General features: G+C 36.8%; 1 protein-coding gene across 1 annotated transcript in view; it reads right to left on the bottom strand.

The window, feature by feature from the left end:
• itfg1 (integrin alpha FG-GAP repeat containing 1) overlaps positions 1-22606 on the bottom strand; it is a 149654-nt gene that overhangs the window by 114822 nt on the left and 12226 nt on the right. The window contains exon 7 of the mRNA XM_007540226.2: positions 7642-7691. Within this exon, the coding sequence (XP_007540288.1) occupies positions 7642-7691 (50 nt within the window). The remainder of the gene's footprint in view (positions 1-7641; positions 7692-22606) is intronic.

Raw genomic sequence — 22606 nt, forward strand, 5'->3', positions numbered from 1 at the left:
GTTGGTTTTAGGCAAAAATGAATGTTACAAATGAGAGTTCCAGAAATAATAAAAAAATGTGCTTTAAATTTACAGGTACGTCTAAAACAAACTTGAATAACTAATATTTTTTGTCACTCATTTCAGAAAAGGGAAATTTGGGTATTGCATAGATGTATTATATATAGAGAGTGAAATATTTCAAGCCTTTACTTTATGCAGTTTTGATGATTAGGGCTTACAGAAAATGAAAACTCAAAATTCAGTGTCTCAGAAAATGAGAGAATTATAAAAGATGAATAGGGTATTGTCAAGAGGAGAATGAAAGACACCAGACCCAATAGTGCAGACGACATACATAAAGGCTGCTATTAAAGCAACCTGGGCTTCCATTACACCTTAGCAGAACCACAGAAATATTCCACTCTACGTGGAATGAATCTGTGCAAGATACAAGTGACAAAAAGTTTGAACTTTCTCACAACATCATAATTTTCTGAGCTGTTTCTGGAAGAAAGGATAAGCTAGATACTAGATAAGTAGGAAAAGCAATGTGTTTATGCACACACATGCACTGAGGGATATATGTGGTCTGCTGATAGCAACATTAGGTGATTCATGAGAGAATCCACCAAAGGCAGAAACAGAGACAGGAAGAGGGATAAAGACAATGATTTACTAAGACAGACCTGAACATTCATTATCAAAGAGATAGAGATAGTAAGAAGATTAACCAGGTAAAAAAACAGCTGCTTGCTAGAGGTGTAGACTCTGTTGAAGATTTAAACTATTTTTACCCAACTGCTAACATCTGGTCGTGACGGATGTAATGTGCCAACTAGAGCATGAAGGAAGCAAAGCTATGTTTACCGGAAATTGCGTGCGCTGTAGACAACCATCCCACAGTGTGGAAAGAGAATTACTGAGCCGAACAAGATGACTGTTAAAGCTGTAAGCTTGAAATGCATTTAAATGTCTTAAACATTTCTTTTGCTCCAATTTTAATTGCTCAATATTTGGAAGCGAGGCCAACATGGACTGAAAGGCTTTGTTTACTTTCTTTGAACATCTGCCAAACTATGACCATTGGCAGACAACAGCTCTAAAGCAGCACAGAAAACAAAAATAATTGTTCAAAAGTCATCCCTTTGTGTGCTGATTGGCCCGGTTGAAATTCAACTGCAGAAATCAACCTCAACGGGAGAAATTCCAGAAGGGGCGCTAAAGGGAGATGAGAATCGAGAAGAACTGCATAGGGATGGAATGTCCAGGCTAAAGACGTGTGTGTGAGTGTGTTTTACTTGATGCAATGCGTTGTACAAAATGAACCAATAAAATGCAACAAACTCCAGTCTCATTTTATTGTCTAGATGTAAACAAAGCAATTCAGCATTTTCTCTTTAAGAAATATGCTGCTCCACTTTTTACCTCCCAAACAAAAATCATAAGTTGCTATGGCCATCAAAATAAGACCATGAAAGTCTATAACTTGTAATAAGCACTTCATATTTATAAAAGTATATTGACTACAGTTAATAAAACTCAAAAGTTGTATTTCATGAGATGAAAAGACAAAGCATGGTCAATAAATGCTTGTCTGTTTAACAACACCGGACAGATCCTGGCAATAAAGTAGAGGAAGACCAACATAATAATGCAAAGCACCATCCATGGTATTGATTTTCTGTGCTGAGAGAAATTCCACAATGCCACAAGGATTAAATTGCCAACAAAGGCAATTTAGAGGGAAGTCTTGGAACAAACATGAACAAACAGTCTATCAGACGGAAACTCAATCTGACGAATTTGATCATAAACTGAAATGAACGCCATAAAATATCATTTTTGGATGTTCAATGTGTATGAAGTAGTTATTCCAAAATGCCAATGAATTATAAACCACAAAAGCACTTTCTTTCCCCCACCCCAAGATTTATACAAATCACTGAAACTTGGACTTAGTATGTTTTTGCCAAAATATAGTTATAAAAATGTAATATCTCAACATGGTGTGCCATAAATCAGGAAACTATAAAAAGATACAGAGCAGCAGAAAGAATGACTCATGATATATTTCTGTAAAACTTTTTTCACTTTACTTAGGCTTTGGGAGAGAAACAAATTGGGAACACAAAGGGCCAATCTAATCATCTTCCAAAGATTTGCAGCACCAACAGAAAGATGGAAGGGACTGTACAATTTTATGAATAAGAAATGTATCAGTGTGGCAGCTTACACTATTCAATACCACTGCAAAGAAAACCCAAATACTCCAAATCTTGCACTTTTTGGTAGTTTTTAATGTTGAAAATGGTGAAAAATTTGTTCAAATCAGGTGAGAAAAAAAAACAAAACACGAGTGAAATTAAGTGTTGATCTTATTATTTATTGTTCCAATCTATTCATCTGACCAAATACAATATTGACTACTTGGCCAATGTTCATCTGATGAAACACTGGTACTGTGACATGCATCAACAATGTCATCTCAATCATTTTTATGTGATTTTAAGGCCGTAGTTCACTGCTACTTATGGAATTGTTTTAGTGTAGTTTTGAAATGTGACAAACTGCTGTTGAGCATACTTAAAAAGTGTGGTGCAAAGTATTTCAACCATCCATTATAGAAACGACTCATCTCACTAACTCCCTCCTGAGACATTAAGATTAGGAGACTGATGACTAGTGTTGCCAAAGTAATTGTCCCGTTAGATTTATGTTGCCTCTTTCGAGTCAGTTAGTAATTCTATGTTTTGACATCTAAATGGGTTTTTTGCATGACTGCTCATCGCTTATAGGAAGGATAATCCTAATGGGCCACATATTGAGTTTGAAAACGTCATCAGTTTTATAAAAAAAAAAAAAAGTCCTTAAAAAATAAAGTTTGTGTTTCTGTGTAAAGACATGCTTGTTTTTGGAGAAAATGAAAACACCTACTTTGTATGATGAGTCAAAGTCACCATGAATAAAATAATAATGAAACTATAAATTCTTAATACGAGTCAAAAAAGCAGTGCAAATACCTTCTATACTGGAAACCACTGGAAGTGTATACAAAGGCAGAAAAACATAGCAGTAAAAAAACACTAACATTGACCAAAGTCCAGTTCAGCTGAAGAACACAGAACATTATTATTATTACTAAGCTGTGTCACTGCTAGCTTAGCATACTTGTACCAGTGGGGAATCTCTTTAACGGACTTCAGAACATAGACAGTATGCGTCAGTGTCTGTATGAATGTGTATGTTCTCAGCACTTCTAAAATTTTATCTTAAAACTGACATGAGTACTGCTTTTTACACAAAGCTTTCCCCCTTTATATTAAAGTTGTGTAAATAAGTACAGTTCAGAGATACCAGAGGAAAAATTGCTTGTTTCTTTTAGATTGGTGGTAAAACTCATCAGATACATCCCTTATTGATATGCATGATATTCTGTTAGCTATTTGGCTGTCATGACCAATAGGTTCTTTCCAAATTCTTAGTAATACAGTTTTTTATGTCATAGTGATATGATCTAAAACCCAAATCATGTGGTTCAGCTGGACCAGACCAGAGACCTCACGTACAAATGGTTAGCATACACAAAAAACTTGATATACAACCTTTTCCACTCAAACATTAACTGATTGTGGAAATATGCTTACTTTATAGATTAGAAATATACAAAACTGTGTTTCTTTTATCAGGAAGAAACTAAGGAGTTTGCCCCACAGTTAGCAACAAGTTCCTGTCATGAAGTGACAGTTTGCGGTGGTGAGAATGAACGCAGAGATCCAGGTACTGATGAAGATGATGATGAATTTAATGATGAAAGTGGCTCAAAAACCGTCCAGATCAGGCAGCACGGCAGAGACAAAAGCACACAGCTAAATACCGGTACCAACTGGCACAAAAACTGAACATGGAGCAAAGTAGCCTCAGGACTATACAGTTCGACTGAGAACTACTGACGACAAGCTACATACAACGAGGACCCGACAAGGGACAAAGACAACAGATGTGTTTAAATACACTGGGAGCGTGATCAAGGAACGAGACACAGCTAGGATCAATCAACAGGGGAAGACGCAGAGACAGAGACTCACAGGACAGAAACTGAACACATAAAAACCTTACAATAACTACACAGAAACACAGATCATGACAGTTCCAAAGCGAAATTAAGTTTTAGCCTTTGTAGAAACTAAAGTGTGCTGTTGAGTTAACCTTCCGCATCATGTTGAATGCACTGAATTCTGACAAAGTTCAATTATGGTGGCACTTTATTTTTTTTACTTAAATTTTCCTTGGAGTGTGTTAGACAAAGAGTTCCACCATAACAAAAGAATAAGAGGTAATGATTGCATAAGCACTACTTAATGTACAAAACTACCACATTTCCAGAAGGAAATGTCCAGTCGTGTTTAATGAGTGTCACATTAATCAAAAATAGTTATCAATTCAACTTCCTCTGAGCATTTAACATAGGGATGTGAATAAATCTTCATCAGTGCAGACAGAGTGTCTGCCTAGTGTAGCTTGAAATTAAGCAATGTCATTATCGGTCCACTGCAGTAACATTTTAATAGAGAATGCATAGGTTCCCATTCACACAGTCCTAACAGTAAAAGGTTTCATATAATTTTTCATATCAAGAAGTGGGAGCAACATGCCACTACTAGAAATAACTCTTCAAAATCATTCAATTTTTCTAACTTTTACTAATATTTACCAGACATACAAACAATATATTCTGCAGCAAGTAAATCAGGGTTTCTGGTCACTCATGGATTTATGGTGTCAACTTGAGTATCAGGGATGACATCTGTGTGATTGACTGGTGCTGGTTCCTTAATTGCAATTGAACATGATTAAAAAACTGAGCGTGTTTGAGGACGGCTAACTGATGTGTGAAGATTAAGGGATTACACGCTGTAGAATTGCTGATGCCGTCTGTTTGAATTACCCCAAATACATTTCTCTTTCATTCAGAGAGGAACACACATAGCTCAAATCTGAAAACAAAGAGGAAATATATTCTATTTTTAAATAAGTGTTGGTAAAAGCACTGTATTTGCTAATAGGTGATATGATAAGAATGTCATTATCATTGGATTAGGGTAACCCTTGATGGGCTGCATGTGTTCATGTAAGCTCAGTGAAACAAATCCTTTCGTGTTGCTTTTAAGATCGAAATAATGATGCCAAGGCAGCTCAAATACAGCGATGGATAATATAAAAGCTGCCTTGCTATTTTCTTTGATGTGATAACAACTAAAGAATACTCTGGCTGCACAGCTTGGTCTATTTACTGTCACAAGGAATTAAATTTACACTAACCACTGGCAAGGAAACAGGAAACAATGAAAAAATGTTTTGTGTTTTTTTTCCTCCTGAAATATAACCCAAAACATTTCTTGCAACTTGCTTCCGCTACTCTGTGTTTAAGATGAATATTTTATGTTTCCCTGCTTTTTCTTTCTCCTTGGTGAAATGGTGAAATTACAAAATTGAAAATCAGAATGCTGACATGTTTGTGCAGCAAAGCGCAGTTTGTTCCAGTGTCACCAATTCAATCTATCATGTCACAGACCTGACCTTTGGCACCGCTTGGTAACTCGCTGGCCAATGCGTCTCTTTATATATCGCCTACTTTACTTCCACTGCTGTGACTTTCCTCTCTTGTGTAATCATGAGAAAATAGTGGAACGGGCAGTGATGGAATAAGACTAAGGCGGTAGAAAAACCGAGGCGATTAATTAAAAAAAAGTGGTGGAAGAAAAAAAAAAAACAAGTGAGAGTCTACTGGCCTGTGACCGATAGATACAGCTGAACAACATGAAGGGATTAACAGTGGTCTAATGCTGATGGCTTGCTGGGAAATGGCCTGGTCTTCCGTGTTTGACTATATTTTCCCAAGCGTAGGGGTGTGCAACCAGAACAGCTTTTTTGTGTTTTGATATTAGGGCTTGTTGGTGTATGTGATGAATTGGTGCATTGAGGATGAGGGTCATTAGAGAAAAGCAACACAACACAGCACAGAGAAAGCTTGCATGAAAGGAAGCAATTTGGCTTTTTTAATGAGAAGAAGTTGAGAATAAGATGGCGGTCATTCATAAAGTGAAGAGGATTTATTTGGATAAGGAAGAGGCTCCATTCATCTGTAAATCAATCTGTACCCTCACTTTGTCTAGCACCCAAACCTGGGCTCAGTACTTTGTTCCACTTGATTTTAAAGGCTTCAATTTGCAGAGCAAGTTATCCTTTGGCACACTGGATAGACGGACAAGGGAACTGAACCTTTTACATAAATGAGAAAAGATTCAGATAGTTTCTTTTATGCAAAATAAACACAAATGGAAAAACATTTTGCCTAGACTGACTAATAAACTGCTGTTTTAGCTTAATCATTGGTCTATTAAGAACAACCATTCAGCTAATTCCATTTCTGCTAAACTAAATCAAATAAACTCAGACTAAACTCAAATAAAATCAGATATGTGTTATTCAATTTAACTTATTTACTGACCTGGACAGAACTAAAGTGGAAAATAGGCCCATTCAGATTTGCTATCACACTGACATTTATTATGTGAAAATGTCACCTGTCCAAAAAAATTCAGATTGGGTCAGACTCAGATATGAGAACAGAATTTAGGGTCTCCAGTAAATGAAAGCTGCTCAGTCAACTTTTACTATTCTAGATGGATTTTTACAGATTTGTTTTACACTCTTAGATATTACACGCAGTATTTGAAATGTGTAAAGAGCTCAAAGTGCTGCTAGTAAGACCTAAGGAGCCCATATAAATGTAGATAAGCTGCAAGGAAACTGCCAGGCATAAATAATAAATGAAAAGTGAATGCTTGGGTGTCTTTATAAAGAACATTTATTATGACACATCCAGGGTTTAAGTAACATATGTGAACTCTGTACTTACTAATACCTGGAATGCTCTAATATGCTAGGACATCACTTATTTTGCAACATTACACTTTTAAAACTTTTCTGATATAATTTAGCATCTTAGCAGATTAATATTTGCATTCACATATCTGAAAAATGTATAAAAAAGTTTGATCTGAAAAAACATTAAAATTCTAGAACTATGAGTGAAAACTCCCCTTCTTTCATGCCTTTTTTATTTTTATTTTTTTATTACTTAAACTGTTCATTCCACCCATCACACATCTGGTCTTAGAGCAGAGAGGTAAGTTTGTTCTGTTTTGCTCTTGCTTGATTTTCTTTCCTCCTCCCAAACATTCTAACTTTGCAGAAACCCTCACTCTGTCTCTGCTTCAACACCCTTCTTTCCTCTCTTTTCTTTTTCATATTCCCTCTCTCTGTGATAAGATAAAGTACTGTCGGGCTTCTGAATCAACCTGCTGCATTTCAAACAGGCCCCTCTGACAAAAACCAAGAGCCATGGTCTCCACTTCCTGCTCTCCTAGAATATCAAGTAGTTGGGTAGCAGTGCCAGGAAATCCAGGAAATCCCATGACACGACCAATGAACTTATTTCACTTTATATGCAATAGTTTTGATTGTTTTTACTTGAAAGCTATAAGACCAACGCGTTTACACATTTCCCTGTTTATTTTAGATAGATTCATCTGGGTCAATGGGCCTCATAAAATTATCTACATCTGTAAATCAGGTAAGATAATAAACATTTGTTACCTTATTTAGCCAGGTCTCAAAGTTCCCACCTTCAGTTGTCAGGAATAAATCTGTTGTAGGAAACAAAGGTGAGAGAAAAGAGAAGGCACGTTATTAGAAGGGATATTGTTTTTCCATTTGGTAATTATTCTTCAAATAAAATTGTTGAAATGACAGCATGATCAAGCCCGGGGAAAACCACATATAAGAGTTTTGCTACTGTAGAAAAACTAGAAAAATCACAATCAAAACCTGCACATAAAACTACATTATTTTCCCCTCCAATTATTGCTATAACCGAGGAGGAGAGAGTCAACTAAATAAGTCAGAACTTCACACCCACATTCTGCAAACTGAATAAAAACAAATTAAATGCAGAAATGACTGCAGGCTGAAAAGAAAAAAAAAGAAAGCAGTTTTCTCTGACTTAATTTAGCCGATGGAAATTCCATTTATTTTATTTATTTACTGTTAAACTTGCACAGGAGAAACAAAGACTGATCAAAAGACAAATCATGTTGAATCAAGTTTGCCGAGAAATATTTTTGGTACAATTGATATTAGCTGATGTACACAAATAAATGCAGTACAATTTTTTTTACATGAACTCTTTCGTGTTTATAGACGAATACCATTAGATTGATTTTTTTCTAAACAAACTTGTAGATGCCCCAAAACATCTATTGCTCGAGTTCCATTAGTATAAACTGCAACATTTTTAAAGTTTGTCTGTCAAGAATAAATTAAATTGCTAGCAATTGCAGTGTCACCTGATGACTCACAGAACCTGCTGATGAACTTTTAAATTTAATATGGATGACAGAAAACTTTCAGATCAGTGAGGACAAATGTGAAGTTCTAGTACTTAGCACAGCCAATCAGAGAAAGGAACTGTGTAATTTCAAATATTGATGGTAAACGTTTCAGATTAGGTAAAAAAAAAGAAAATCTGCTTCATATTTGAGCAATGTCGCATCAGAAAGAATACAAGAATGAACTGAATCCCCTAAAGAATATTACAGCTGTTTATTTTAGACAATACAAAAATGCAAAACATACACATTCATAACAAGAAGAATAGATCCTGCCATACTTTGCTTCCTGGCCTTCCCAAGAGGAGCACAGCTCCGTTATGTAAGGAAACAGAAATATCATAAAGAGGTAGTGTGTTAATGAATAAAAGAAGCTTAATTACACAGTAATCTGTAGTATGTTTTTGTATGAAAATCTATTAAAGATTCCACAATGAATTAGCTTCTTTGAGCAGTCAGAGGGAAAACCAGGTGAAGAAAAGGGGGAAAAAAATACATATAATGGAGAAAATATGGTGCTCGGAGCAACAGGATTTCTCTGAGCTTTCTCAGGTCTTCGCCCCCTGGTAATGCCTGTAGCTTTCGCTATTGGAATCTTATAACCCTGCACTTGTACTCATATTGCCTGTGCTCGAAGCTTCGAGCTGCAGGCTGCACTTTTAATGCGGTTTTCTGTGTGCTTCTCTGCGAGACGACGATTACTTTAATCGCCGTGTTCTGTGGCTCTGCCCCAATAATTGGACATGAAATAAATATCGTCATTGATCTGCCTCAGAGCAGAGCTGGGCTGGGCTCAATGCGTTGCAGAGCTCTGCATAGAAGAAGAAAAAAAAAAAAAACATCTGAGTGATAATGGATTGGGAACAAGGAAAGTAGGAAAGGTTGTTGCATTAGTGAGGGAACAGTGGAGGTCCTGCATAATGAACATGGCAACGGCAGACATTTTACATTGAGTGATTGCCTCCAACGCACATGCTGTCGCCAGAAGCGAGTTTAAAGCACAGGGGTGGGATTGGTTAGGAATGATGTGTGAAACTATAGACCCACATCATTCTATAACTAAAGAATAGACTTTAAAAAACTTTAGTTTAGAAATCGTTGAATGGCATAGTACCACAACGCTTTAAAAGGACAGAATTGTGTAAAATCTACTTTCATCATTTTATAATGTTATTCCTTCATCAAAAGCATACATGAGTGTTGCCTTGACGCACTCATTAAGAGAAATCATTTGATCCTGTCGTAACTATTCAGCTGTACAAAATGCCTCACGTGCGACTAATCCATTCAGCTCCGTCAGACTAGCCAGAAGCAATTAGCAAACACCTGGTGGAACTGGGCATCTGCTAAGCTCATTATAGAAGCTACTTCTCAGTGAAAAGCTGGTAAAAAAGAAAAAAAGAAAAAAAAAAAAGAAAAAGTTGTTAAAGGATTAATAGTGGTGCGACATTGTGAGGACTTCCTGAAGGCAGATTTGTCAGAAAGAGCAGGAGTTTTTAAAGAGTTAGAGGCCCAATTTGTAGGTGTTAATTTACAAAGTCAAATTTCTTTTGAGTCATATTTGATATGTATAGTATTTTCATAACAAATGAAGGCAACATAGCTACTTAAATGTGCTATAAACTGGCACTATGTGCCTGGAAAATACATAATACTGCCCCTTTAAAGATCTGCTGTTGCATCAACCTTCCAGTCCTCTCAAGTCTTCTGGTTCTGGTTCTCTTCTGCAACCCCAGAACCAGAACCAGACATGGAGAAGCAGCATTCAGCTTCTTGCCACCTCAAATCTGGAACAAACTTTCAGAAAACAGCATAACTGCCGAAACAATCAAGGCTAAAAACCCACCTGTTTATAGTTCTCTTTGATTCATAATAACTAGAACAGTGAGCAACATGTTCAATGTATATTAGCTTAATGATTTTGATGATGGTGTTAGACAAAATACAATGTTTAGTGCTTGTTTCATAATTGTTTTTTTCTTATGTTTTTATGGTGTAAAACACGTTAAACTGTGTTATACAAAGAAACTTGACTATAGGACTAAATATTCCACAAGACTCATGACTCACCTCCATCCTCACACAGACAAAGAACTTAATCAGGGGGCTTTTAATTTATTATTTGGGCCCAAAAATACCTCAGAATTCAATCACCATCAGGCCCAGAGTCTGATTAGAGAGTTTCCTAAGCAACAGAAACATCTAAAACATCTTAGAGTCGGGTATTATTCTGAAATATAGCTACATAGTTACATTCATCCTAAAACCTCAGCATCCCAACAACCAACTTTGGTGATTTATTAATAAATATTTTCAGATTTAGGATTTGATTGTTGTTGTTACCACAGCCTCAAACTAAATGCCTCTTCTTTTTTATTATTATTATTATTTTTTTTACAACCATTAAAACCCAGAATTTACTTTAAACTTCAAACAAGTTGTGAACATGAACTCAGAACATTTTACATAAACAAAGCAAGTAACCAATTCATGCATGCATTACACACAGAGCGCAGGGTTCACACTAAAACGCTGGCTGTGTGTTTGTCCTTCTCCTCGTTGCTGTGTGCGTCCTGTGGCCGCTACGGGTGGCATCTTGATGAGCTTAGTTAATCAGCCAATCAGGCCTCTTAGACAGAATCCAACCGGGATTGGCTGATTAGCCGTGAGTCTGCTGATTCAGTGAGAGGAGCGTGTTGGAGCAGAGAGGTGCATACAGAGATCTTCATTTTGCAAACTCTTATTGCTGTGACTGTGGAGCAGGTCCTCTGCCTCCCCACCGATCGAAGTTAAAAGAGAGATGAACACAGACAGATCTCTGGAAAAAAAATCTGCTGTTGAGCCCGAATGAAAGACCTTTTTAACTTTTGTTCCTCAAGTCTTCCTTCATTAGTTAACTTTATAATAAACCCATAAAGTGCAAATTAAAGGAGCAGTATTATGTAAAATTGACTTTTTTGAGCTTTGCATCATGTTACAATGATATTCCCTTGACAAAAACATACATAGAGTGTTGCTTTGATTTTTTACATGCATGTTTGAGAAATCCTTTAATATCAATGGCAACCATTTAGCTGTGTAAAACGTCTAAATACTCCTAGCTCTACCTTCGAGGACGAAGCTCCTCCTTGGAGCTGCAAGTTCCAGGTTTCTGAGCTTCTGCCTCACAGAGGAGACCCCACCTGCAATTACACCCCCTTAACACCTTCAGACTAGCCATCAGCAATTAGTAAACACCTGGTGGGACTGTGCATCTGCTGAGCTCATTATGCAAGCTGCAGCTAAAAATGTTATTAAAGGGTTAAAGAGGAGTGATGCTGTGATGACTTCCTGAAGGCAGAGTTTCAGAAAGAGCAGGAGACCCAATTTTAAGATGTTAAATCAGGAAGGAACATTTATTTTTGAGTCATTATGGATATATACAGGATTTTTTATAACAACTGAAGTTCATTTTGTTACTTGATTATGCTATAAAATGGCACAATGTACCTGGGAAACACATAATATGGCCCCTTTAATACAAAACATAAGTGGTGCCACTATTGTTCAATGTAACACAGTTTTACTTTTTTTCAAATTAAGAGACATCACATAAATAAGGACAGAAAGACAGAGTCCTCCTTGTAATATTCTCATTACTTTAGCATATGCTAACATCGTTTAATTTCACAACCCGTTTCTGAATTGGCATGAGTGTCTTGGTAAATTGGGCTTGTGTTGTTTGTCAGGTTCAATATTCAAATCGACTCCCACTAAAGAGAAATTACCTTCAATTTACTGATAAAAAAAAAGAATCCAATTAGTGTCTGTTTTTAAATTATATTGATATTATGTGTAACAAGAACAGGGTTTGGGCTGTTATTGTCTTTAGAAATTAAGAAAGCCAGATTATTGTAAAAACAATTAACCCAGCACCTGGTAAAGTGGTGAAACTCCTAAAAGCCACACTAAAGTCAGACAGAGCTACAGTGGCTCTGGTTGAGTCATATTCTTTTTATATAAAGGCAAACTTGTTTTTTTATCCAACTTGGGATCAAATAGTGGCTTAATGGAAGGTTTTTCTTCATAGCACAATTGAGACTTCACATATCTTCAACGTAAAGTTTAATTTAATGTCATTACTTTTGAAATTATTTGGTATGCTATAAATACAATTTCATCAAATTGAACAAGACAAGGAGACGGCCTGATATATGTGCAGGTCTTATATTGGACTCAGAGGAATATGTTTTAATATTATTTTCACTCTTCGCTCTGCAAGTCAATAAATGGAACAAAAAAGAATGAAAGTCAGTCAGAAAATTTTGACAGACCAGTGTTGGTACCATCTGAGAAAGACGAATAATAACCTAATGGTAGGAGTTCATGTGAACAGCAATAAATCAATTAAACTCATGATAAATTAAAACAATGTTAATACTTTCGATTTGCAGGATTTATCGTTTCTCTCTTTCTAGCAAAAACTGGATGACAAAAGTCTTCAGTCTGGGGCTTTGCTCTAAACTATAGCCCCTTTTTTTCAGGACATTTTTGCTTACACTGTTGACACTTTGTAATTAATACTATCTGCTGTTTCTGTTCTTTTGTTTTTACTTAGGATATTTAAAATGTCTTCCAGTTCCAGTGTTAAAGATCAAAAGATTTTAAAATCTACAGAACATTTGAGAATGTGTGCTTGCATTATTATGCTGTTACCATTCTTGAAAATGATAAAGCATCTTTTTAAAATCAGATTAAATTTTAAAAATTTAAGTTGATTTAAAAACTTTAATTTTTAAATCATTACACAATGATCAATCATGTCTGATCATTGTGTAAGTCTAAACACAATGGTCAGACATGTTCTTGTCTAAACCCACTAAAAACTTTATTTTTACCCATTTTGAGATGTTTAGACAATAAACTTGAGCATTCAATGGAGACAGCAGTTTTGTGAAGTTGTCCGTTTTCTGTTTCTCTTGCCAAGATAAAGCTTTACTTAAACCAAATTTGCTGTAACTAAACACAATGATTAGACATGTTCTTGTGTAAAATGACTAAAAACTTTTCTTAAGGCATTCTGAGGTGTTTAGACAGTAAATAAACGCGATCACTCAATCCAGATGCCACTTTTGTGAAGCTATCAGTTTTCTACTTTGCTCACTGAGAAAAAGCAGGTTTTTTTTCTCACTTTTCAACATCTCCATTGATACGCAATGATTAGACATGTTCTGTCTAAAATCACTAAAAACTGTCTTTCTAAAGTCTTGTTGCTATGTTACTATGCCTTCACAAGTAAGTGAGATATAATTAAGAATTTGAAACTTATCACTCCACTTTACTTTGAGTCAACATTTTCCCTTTTCCTGTGATTCTTAAAATCTTGCAAACTCAACTGTTCCAAACCATCTACAAATTCATTTTATACAATCTATAAGTTATCCATTTAAAAAAAAAACTGCAAAGTTTCCAAAAATTAAGTCCTGAACCAGTTCAGCAATACTGACTTGGCTCTTTGCAGATTGAGTAAATACATGCATTTAAACCACAAGCTAATGGAGCTGTCATCCTCCACCACTCTGGAAGGATGCATATATAATTGAAGTATATAAATGTGTTTCTGTGTGGGAAGCTGTGCTTGCATAACCGCTGCAGGGACTCAGAGCTGTAAGTAAAATGTCATGTTGCCGGGAAATGGGAGATATGCTGCCTGTGACGTCTGAAGACACAACAAAAGTATTAAAAACCCACAAAGAAGACTGGGAGAGACACCTACAGAAAGCAACACGTGGTTCGAGGTAGATCTGGACCTTAAAAAGGCAGCTCACTAGAAGCAAAAGGCGACTCTTTCGCAACAGAAGGTAATCTATAATCCTGGGCTCGCACGCTGACTCCAGCTTTTGTGACGGTGCTAAAATTGTCCCTCCATCACAACGGCACTTGAACATTCCTGCCTTCACACCCACATGAGCATGTTCGCGACGAGGCGCCCGCACAAACACACAAACGCCCACCCCCGCACGGCGTGGCTGATTTCAGCATATTATTTAAATGTCTGCGTGTGGATCTGCGAGTTCCTTTGTCATCAGGTTGTGATCCAGCCAATCATCGACAATCAGCCAGTCCTTTCACGCTAACGGAATAATTGCAAGTGTGTCTGTTCCTAATAGCAGGGTTTTAGAAGCCCCGACTGACACAGCTCAAGTATTTCTAAAACAAACAGCTCCGCGAGGTAAACTGAGGCACACACTGCAGGGAAAATGGGCCCATGCAGCACAAAGGTTCCACTCCTCTTTAGGTCGAATCCAGACAAAAACTCCTTCAACAGGCTCTAGATCTCATTTCTGCATCTGAAATCCGCAGCTTGTATTTGAAAAATTATTTGATTACTTGGTAATTAAAAGTGAGCAAAAATAGGAGAAATAAAGTGAAAAGATTTTTTTCTAAGGTCTATTACAATAAGCAACAAATCAGTAAATCACATGATAAATTAAAACAAGCTCAGTAATTTCCATTTGCATTATTTATCGTTTTTCTCTTTTCTACCAAAAACTTGATAACTACAGTCTTCAGTCTGGTGCTTTGGTCTCAATTAGTCCTTTTATTTGAAGGATGACTTTGTTTGCACAGACTCCATAATTCATTTTATTTGTTGTTTTTGTTGTTTTATTAATTTTGAATACTTAAAATGTCTTCAAAATTCAGTTTTAAATCTTCATTAGACTTTATAGTTTACCGATCTTTGAGAATGTGTTCTTGCATTATTACACCATTATCATCACATTACCTGAAAATAGCCTCAAAACGACAATATTATCATAATCACAATAACTTCTGGGACGATTTATCAAAATGTGTTACTGTGACAACAGGTCTACTTTTGCCTCCACTCAGGCAGTCAGCATTTTACTCTGTATTCATCCTGGGTACTTCTTCCAAATGTTACTTCTTCTTAAGATCTTTGAAGCTGAACTAGATCAGTCTGGTAAATTGTCTGGGACTTTGTAATTAAAAAAAAAAAAAGCAAAATCAAGCTATCTGATTCAGGTTTAATCTGAAGAGGAGGAGGAGAAGTGAAGAACAGAAGACAGAAGAGATGAGCAGGCCCTCAAATTATTCATAGCCTCTGCAGATTTGTTAAGGGGATTGGAGGCAATTTGAAGGCCTCAGTTGAGTGTTTCACTGGAGCGGCATTATGTTCCAGTATTCCATTATGCCGAGGTGCCGTACAGGGATGAAGACCGGCCGTCCTATTAGCCTCTGTATAAACAGATAGGGCGACGCTCGGAGGATTCTGAGCTGCAGCAGAGAGGGTGAACTCTGACTCTGGGAAGATAGATGGCAGCAGACATGAGGGTGCACCATCTGCTTGCTTTGACTCACTTTCACATCATCCTCCCCACTTGCCACTGCATCTTCCCTTTATTTGCAGCCTGAAAAGGTGCTATGACGCTTTCTGAAAGGTAAGCAGCGGACATTTGATGGTTTTTGCGAATGGACAAGAACACAAAAAGGCAAATGTGGTAACTGTGTCGCCTAACGAATATGGCACATAAGCACAAGAGGGTAAATTCTGTCAGTAATCAGTGAGAATACTGATTACAGCACAGTCATGGTTGTGATTTAAGTATCTCAGACTGTAAGCTTTTTCTGAAATAACATACCATGCTTATTGTGCATGTGGCATGTTGTCAAGTGTAGCTTCAGGACAGGAGGAAGGGCATCCGACTTTAATCACATTTAGCTGTTACTCAGGTTAAAGTTTCACAACACAGTTATCTATAAGGTCAAAGTTGGCATTTACATTTTTACAAACAGTTTGTGTTTGAGACAAACCATGTTTTTGTTTAATACAAAACATTTCCATTAACTCATGTTTGCTTGGTTCACTTCGCCTGACTAGAAAAACTGTAACTTTGAAAAGTCTGTGAGGAAAGGTAATCTTGATATTTTTTGGGCCCATAAAAACAATAAATGTCACAAACTCTCTATAGATTTGCTATTGACCCTTGAAGGGCACAATTATGGGTTTTCTAAGGCTGATTGATTTCTAAGAGTAGACGGTCTCTAAAACATGGCAACAAAACAAAATGAAAAAAATCGAACATTCTGAGTTTAAAATACTGAGATCATAAGCACAAAAAAGGGTCTATAACTTATTGACAGAGGAAGCAAATCATTTAGAAGTTTCCTTAGATTTTAGAGCTACCAAATCTAGTTTCCATCATGTTCAGCACAGTGTAACAATGCTGATACAAAGACTACAAAATCAAGAGTATCAAGAGTAGCCATTGCTATATTCATATAAATTCATTCATTTAATGTTTGGAGTGCACTAATTGTTGATTACTATATTTTACAAGTTTTCAAGTAGTATTTTAGTAGCAAATGCAACATTTAGCCAGTAGGACAGGGCAACAAAGCTCACACTAGACACAAAAGACAATAATGTTCAGAATAAGAAGTACAGATTAGATTTTCTAATATCATGGAGCCTTTGTTGATACAATAACAACCATGTAGGGTTTAAAGTTAGATGCACATCTATTTGAAAGATGTTGCACCAATATCTCTCTATCTATCTAGGCAATTCCAGATAAGTGACATTCAGTGCATGTGTATAATCAAGTCAAGCTATCATGTTGAAGACTGGCTCCAAAACCTCTCTCTGTCTTCTTAAAGTTATTAATCTTCACCTGAAATAATGTAAATACATCAGCTAAAAACATATTTGTAAATATCATCCATTCCCATAAAGGCAATGGACAGAGTGTTGACACGAATATTGTCCCAAATTATCTGAAAACAGAAAATCTCTAATGTCTAAATTCAGACTACGACAAACTTCCAGGGAGAGACACTTAGATTCAGATTCTCCCTCTCGCTGAGTTAGTCCTAATTGGATTCACAATGAAGAACACTTTTTAATGAATGTAGCAAATAACCTGGAAAGACCTCAGAGCCAAGTCCACACTGGGGGGTTTTGATGATCACCTCTTATGTTCTTATTACAAATGATAACATCAACTATCTACTTTACTACACTTATTAAAATCACCTGCTGGCTCCTTGGAGCAAAGACCGCTGACCAGTGATCTTCATCCATCTGTATTCTGTGTCTTTCTTTCCAGCTGGTTCAGCTCAGACTTTTGACATCTGCCTCCAAATCTCATCAGCAGAGCGTGGCTGATCCATCGTCAGCTTCTCTTAAGGATATCTTCTTTCACACTTAGCTGTTTCAGCGGGAAAGGTCAGTGTTCCTCATCTTATTTTTCAAACAGTTGTAAAGGTTTGCACTCTCTTTATGGCTTTGACAATTGTACTGCAAATAAATGCTCAAAAAAGGAGAGTATAGTTCATGTCGGTGTTCAAATAAAACTGTAAAACTTTTGCTCTTGGTGACAAATCCTTCAAGGTTGAAGATTTCCTTTATTTGGATGAATGTTTTTGTTGCCTTTCTGGCTCCATTCTTCACATCGGCATCCATCTATTGATGACAAGGTGTATAAAAACTTCCACATCCTCCAATATCTTTCCTTAAATCCTACGCATAACAACAAATGTTGTGATATGTGTCTACTGTACTGTTGATCTCAGTACAGAAGACCAACATGTAAGTAGAAACAATAAGCTATATCTGCTTGTCACAGCTTATTGTGTATTCATTGATAGGTGTGAGACATCACTCCAAGGTTATCCACACATCATTGCTTTGAGTGCAAATAGTTCACTTGATTCCATTCTTCTTCTGGGCTGTTGATATGTTAACGAACAACTTATCCTATCAATCCAGTCAAAGCCCTTCTTGGAGTTTGTCATATATAAATCTAACATATATATGCAAATCCAGTCTAAGTTTAGCTCAGCTATGATGTGCAGTGTTGCGTTCAGGGTAACACACAAAAGTCAGTCTGCAGGTTTGTTGCCAGTCGTCTTAGGTTCAGATTCAGCCCGATCTTATAAAACACCTTTGCTGGTGCAGACAGATCTGAGTGTTGTGCCAACATCCCATTTGGATAAAAAAACAAACAAACAAAAAAAAAACACACAGACAGATTAAGAGACAAGAAAGAAACAGGATGTACTTTGTCAATATAGTAAAGGAAGTCTATTTTTTAAAAGTTGGGTGTATTTTGTTGAGTAGTTAAAGTGAGTTTTAAAGTGGTTGTAAAACACTGAGGATGTTTGGATAGCTGCAGAGATGAAGGAGAGCAGAAAAGAAAGTGACAGAAGCCAAAGAACTATGATTTCACAGTGCAGTTTGGTGCAGAGCCTATACATCAGAACAGAATCACTGTGTGACTCCTTTAATGAGTGAACTCATTTTTTTGTCTGCCAGTTTCTATTTTAGAACAACTCTTACCTAGATAAGTGAAACTAGAACTTGATAGAAAAAACTACACATCTACTCATTTTTCAAGTAGCAGCATCTACTTCTTTAGTTTTGAGTTAAATTATCTGATTTTTGGGGGGATTTCCAATATCAAAACATAAATTCTGTACTCAAAGTACCTTTTCCACTCAAAAATCAACACTAAGTCCTACCTTTTTATTTTACACAGACAGGTTACAAGAGTAATCTAAAGCAAAGAACATGAGGATAACATCTCCATCTTGGACCTGTAAAACACCTTCCAGCTCTGGCAGCAGCTCTCTGGTTTGTTCAGGCAGCGTGTAAAGAAGATCTGACAGCCAGCACTTCACTTGCTGTATTAGCCGTTGATATGCGTCGTGTTTTCGTGCATGTACGCCGTTGCCTCACTCGGCGACACAAGAAGACAAGCCATTAGGTGTATGTTTGCCTTTGTCTGGGGTAAAAAAAACCCCCAAAAAACAGTACTTTTTTTTCAGAGAAAAAGTGTATTATCTTAAAACAAGACGAGAGTAGGAACAGAACAGAAAGCCCAGCTGAAACGTAGGAAAAGAGAAACGGAGGTAAAGAAAATGATGTGAAGTGATGGGAAGGCGCGAGGCACAGAGCCAATCCTTTACTTCATGTCTCTACTGCCCCTGAGAGGCTTATTTGTTAGCCTGTTACCCAGCAAACAAGCTGTGACTCCTATTCTGCTTTGGCTGTCAAAGGGATATAGTAAATGCCACAGCAGCAACACACACACGTATACACACACACGTGTGGTTCATCCCTGCAGGGCGGTTTCAAAACGAGCTCAAGGAAGGCCATCCAGCCAAATGATCAAATTGGTTTATTTATGGGTCTGCAGGAAAGATGTCTACTTTGTGTTTGAGATGGACTTTGAATGATGTTGACAATAATGAAGCAAATTAAGATGTATTAAACCACAGCGTGTGTGTGTGTTTGGTTGCTCTTGTGACTCTTGCATCTTGTGTATATTTGTTCATAGTTAAGCTAAAAGACATCCTGCAGCTTATCAGTCAAGACCTCAGTGTTTATCTGTATCGATTTGTTCCCTCCGTCTTTAACCCCTCGACTGGGTCATCCCTCAGCTGGACGTGGGGGAGCCTTTGGCATTCTGAGGGAAATGTCACAGCTGTCAGCTGAGAAACAGATTTGTCCAACTGAAACCAGGGTTCCCTCACCGGCAAACTTAGCCTGAAGACATGCAAATAGAGTCCAAATAATCAATAATTGCTGCCTGTTATTATAGCCGAAGGAAAGCAGTGTCTTACAAACGTATTCAAGCTCTTTGAAAGAACAACCAACGCTGTAATCCGAAAATGGAATGGATGATACGCCTGTAAAAACTTGCCAAAAGATAATAGGTAAAGGGAGGGATTATGCAGAGAAGAAGCAAAGAGACCAATGGTAACTCTAGAGGAGCTGCACAGATCCAGAGCTCAGTTAGATCCTGTTGGCAGGATAACTAGTAGTCGTAAACTTTAAAGCTGACTTGATGGAGGAGTCAGAAGAAGAAAGTCAGACATAATAATTTGGCTTATATCCAGGAATATTCTTGTGTTAGAATGGTTCAGTCAAAGTCCTGAGCTAAAACTGATTAATAATCGGTGGCAAAAGTTGAAAAATGTATACTTGTATGTATATATGTATACTTATGTATACTCTCAACTCAGTCTTAACTTACGCCATTTTGACAAAGACAAATAAAAATCTCAGTCTCTACAAAATATAAACTAAGAGAAGCTGAATACAAATCCATTGTATACTTTTCAGATCTTTATGTGGAAAAAAGAATATGCATCCTTTCTCTTCACTATTTTCCACAAATGTGTGTTTATCTATTTCATGAATCCTCAGGAGAACAGATGGAGCTTCGTGGTTAAGAAGTGACACAATGTGGATAACTCTCAGGGGCAAGATTACTTTAGAACAATTACCAAAAATTGTCCGTTCACCCAGAGAAAGTACACATTACTCAAACCATTTAACACACACACACACACACACACACACAGTTTTGTGTATGTTTCTCCTTGCCCAGACAGAGTTATAGCTGTTCAGTTTGCAGACTGACCCTGGAGACACCTGTCACAGCAAGAGTAACGTCTTTAGAAGACAAGGCTTTCAATCATGACTGTGACCCCCAGGGTCCTGTGATGTGAATTAGAAACACAGAACAAAATCCCCAAAAAAATCTGATCATTTTTTTAGACAGGAGCGCAAGATTATTACAGTGACACCATTACTGGATTATTTTCATTGAACCAGTCAACTTTTTCACTTTGATTTATTGTTAGTAATATAAATCATTTCCATTATTTAAATGTTAAAACCCAAAAATTAAAACAGGTGTGCTGTTTTTTTTGTTTTTTTTTCAAACAACTAATACTAATGTAGAGTTCTAAGCTTTAGCCACTTATAAGTTGGCTGGTAAGACAGCTGGGCATTATTGCTTAATGAATTTCAGTGAATTGTTGAAAAAATGTTTGAACTAAAATATTAATAGAAGGATTAAAGTTGTGAAAGGAAAATAAAAATTATTCATCCTTTTCTAAACCTGGTTTATTTGCAGGATCACAAGGTGGCGGATGTCTATCATCTGCAATCAATCTGTAAAATAAAGGATACATCCTGAACACATCATAAGACACAATGCAACAAAGAGGCACAATACATTCAGACATGACAGTTTGTGCTCAAATTTAGAGTGGCCAGTTAGCCAAATACGCATAATTTAGGGTGATGAGGAGTCACAGTTTAAAAAATAGCTAAAGGAAAACTCTACATAGAAAAGTCATAGGTGGGATTTGGAATTTGGTCCTTCTTGCTGTGTTGTAAAAGTACTAACAACTGTGGCCCAACACAACTAAAAAAAAAAAATTAGCAAAACCCAAAATATTTATAATTTTACATACTGTAACAGGTTAAAGGTGGATTTTTTACGTTTGCTGTAAAGTTTGCCATTTTAACAGAATGGATGCGAGAACAGAGTGACCATCTTCCAAACAGTCTTAAAGCTTCTGAAGGTTGCACTTAAAAAACATAGATCAATGAAGCATATTCTGCATGATAAATAATTATAGAGCAATCCCAAACATTTTATTTTGATTTTAAAAACCTTCCCAGTATGGACACTCTATTTAAATTCTGCAGCCAAAACATCAAACCAGTCAGCCAAATGTTTCTTCATTAGCTCTGACCACTGATCAGCAGGTCAAAGACCAAAAAAAAAAAAAAAAGATTCTTTCTCCAGTTCATAAAAGCTATAAATCTATAAAATCATTTCATAACAAGCACTTGTGTGTGTTAGGAGGAGCTAAAAATTCAGAACTGCTAATTCAGACTTGTTACTGTGGTACAACAATAAAGAATGAATGCTGTTAAACAGATACACTCCACATTACACCCCTATACACAGATATAAATCAATGCAAACATAATTATGTAAGCTTCAATAGCTATAACAGCCCAACTAATCCCACACAAGCTTGAGCAACACCATTATTAAACTGTCCCCAACACCCTGATGCTAGTTTTGATATGCACACCCACCACACACACACACACACACATTTGCTATCCTATTTTGCTCATGACACTTCCGATATGCTGAACACATCTGCGTAAATAGAAACTCCTCTCAGAAGCTACGGTAACAAACTCATATCAGCTCATTTCATAGACAGGAATGTGTTGTGGATTCACAAGTCTGAGCCCCTTAAGTATCGCTGACTATTGCCATCAAAAGCAGTGTCCAGTACAAACCCATGATGGTTCACTCATTTTGGTAAAACTACATTGACCTCACATATAGTGT

This window comes from Poecilia formosa, unplaced genomic scaffold (genome assembly GCF_000485575.1).
Source record: "Poecilia formosa unplaced genomic scaffold, Poecilia_formosa-5.1.2 Scaffold525, whole genome shotgun sequence".
Classification (NCBI taxonomy): Eukaryota; Metazoa; Chordata; class Actinopteri; order Cyprinodontiformes; family Poeciliidae; genus Poecilia; species Poecilia formosa.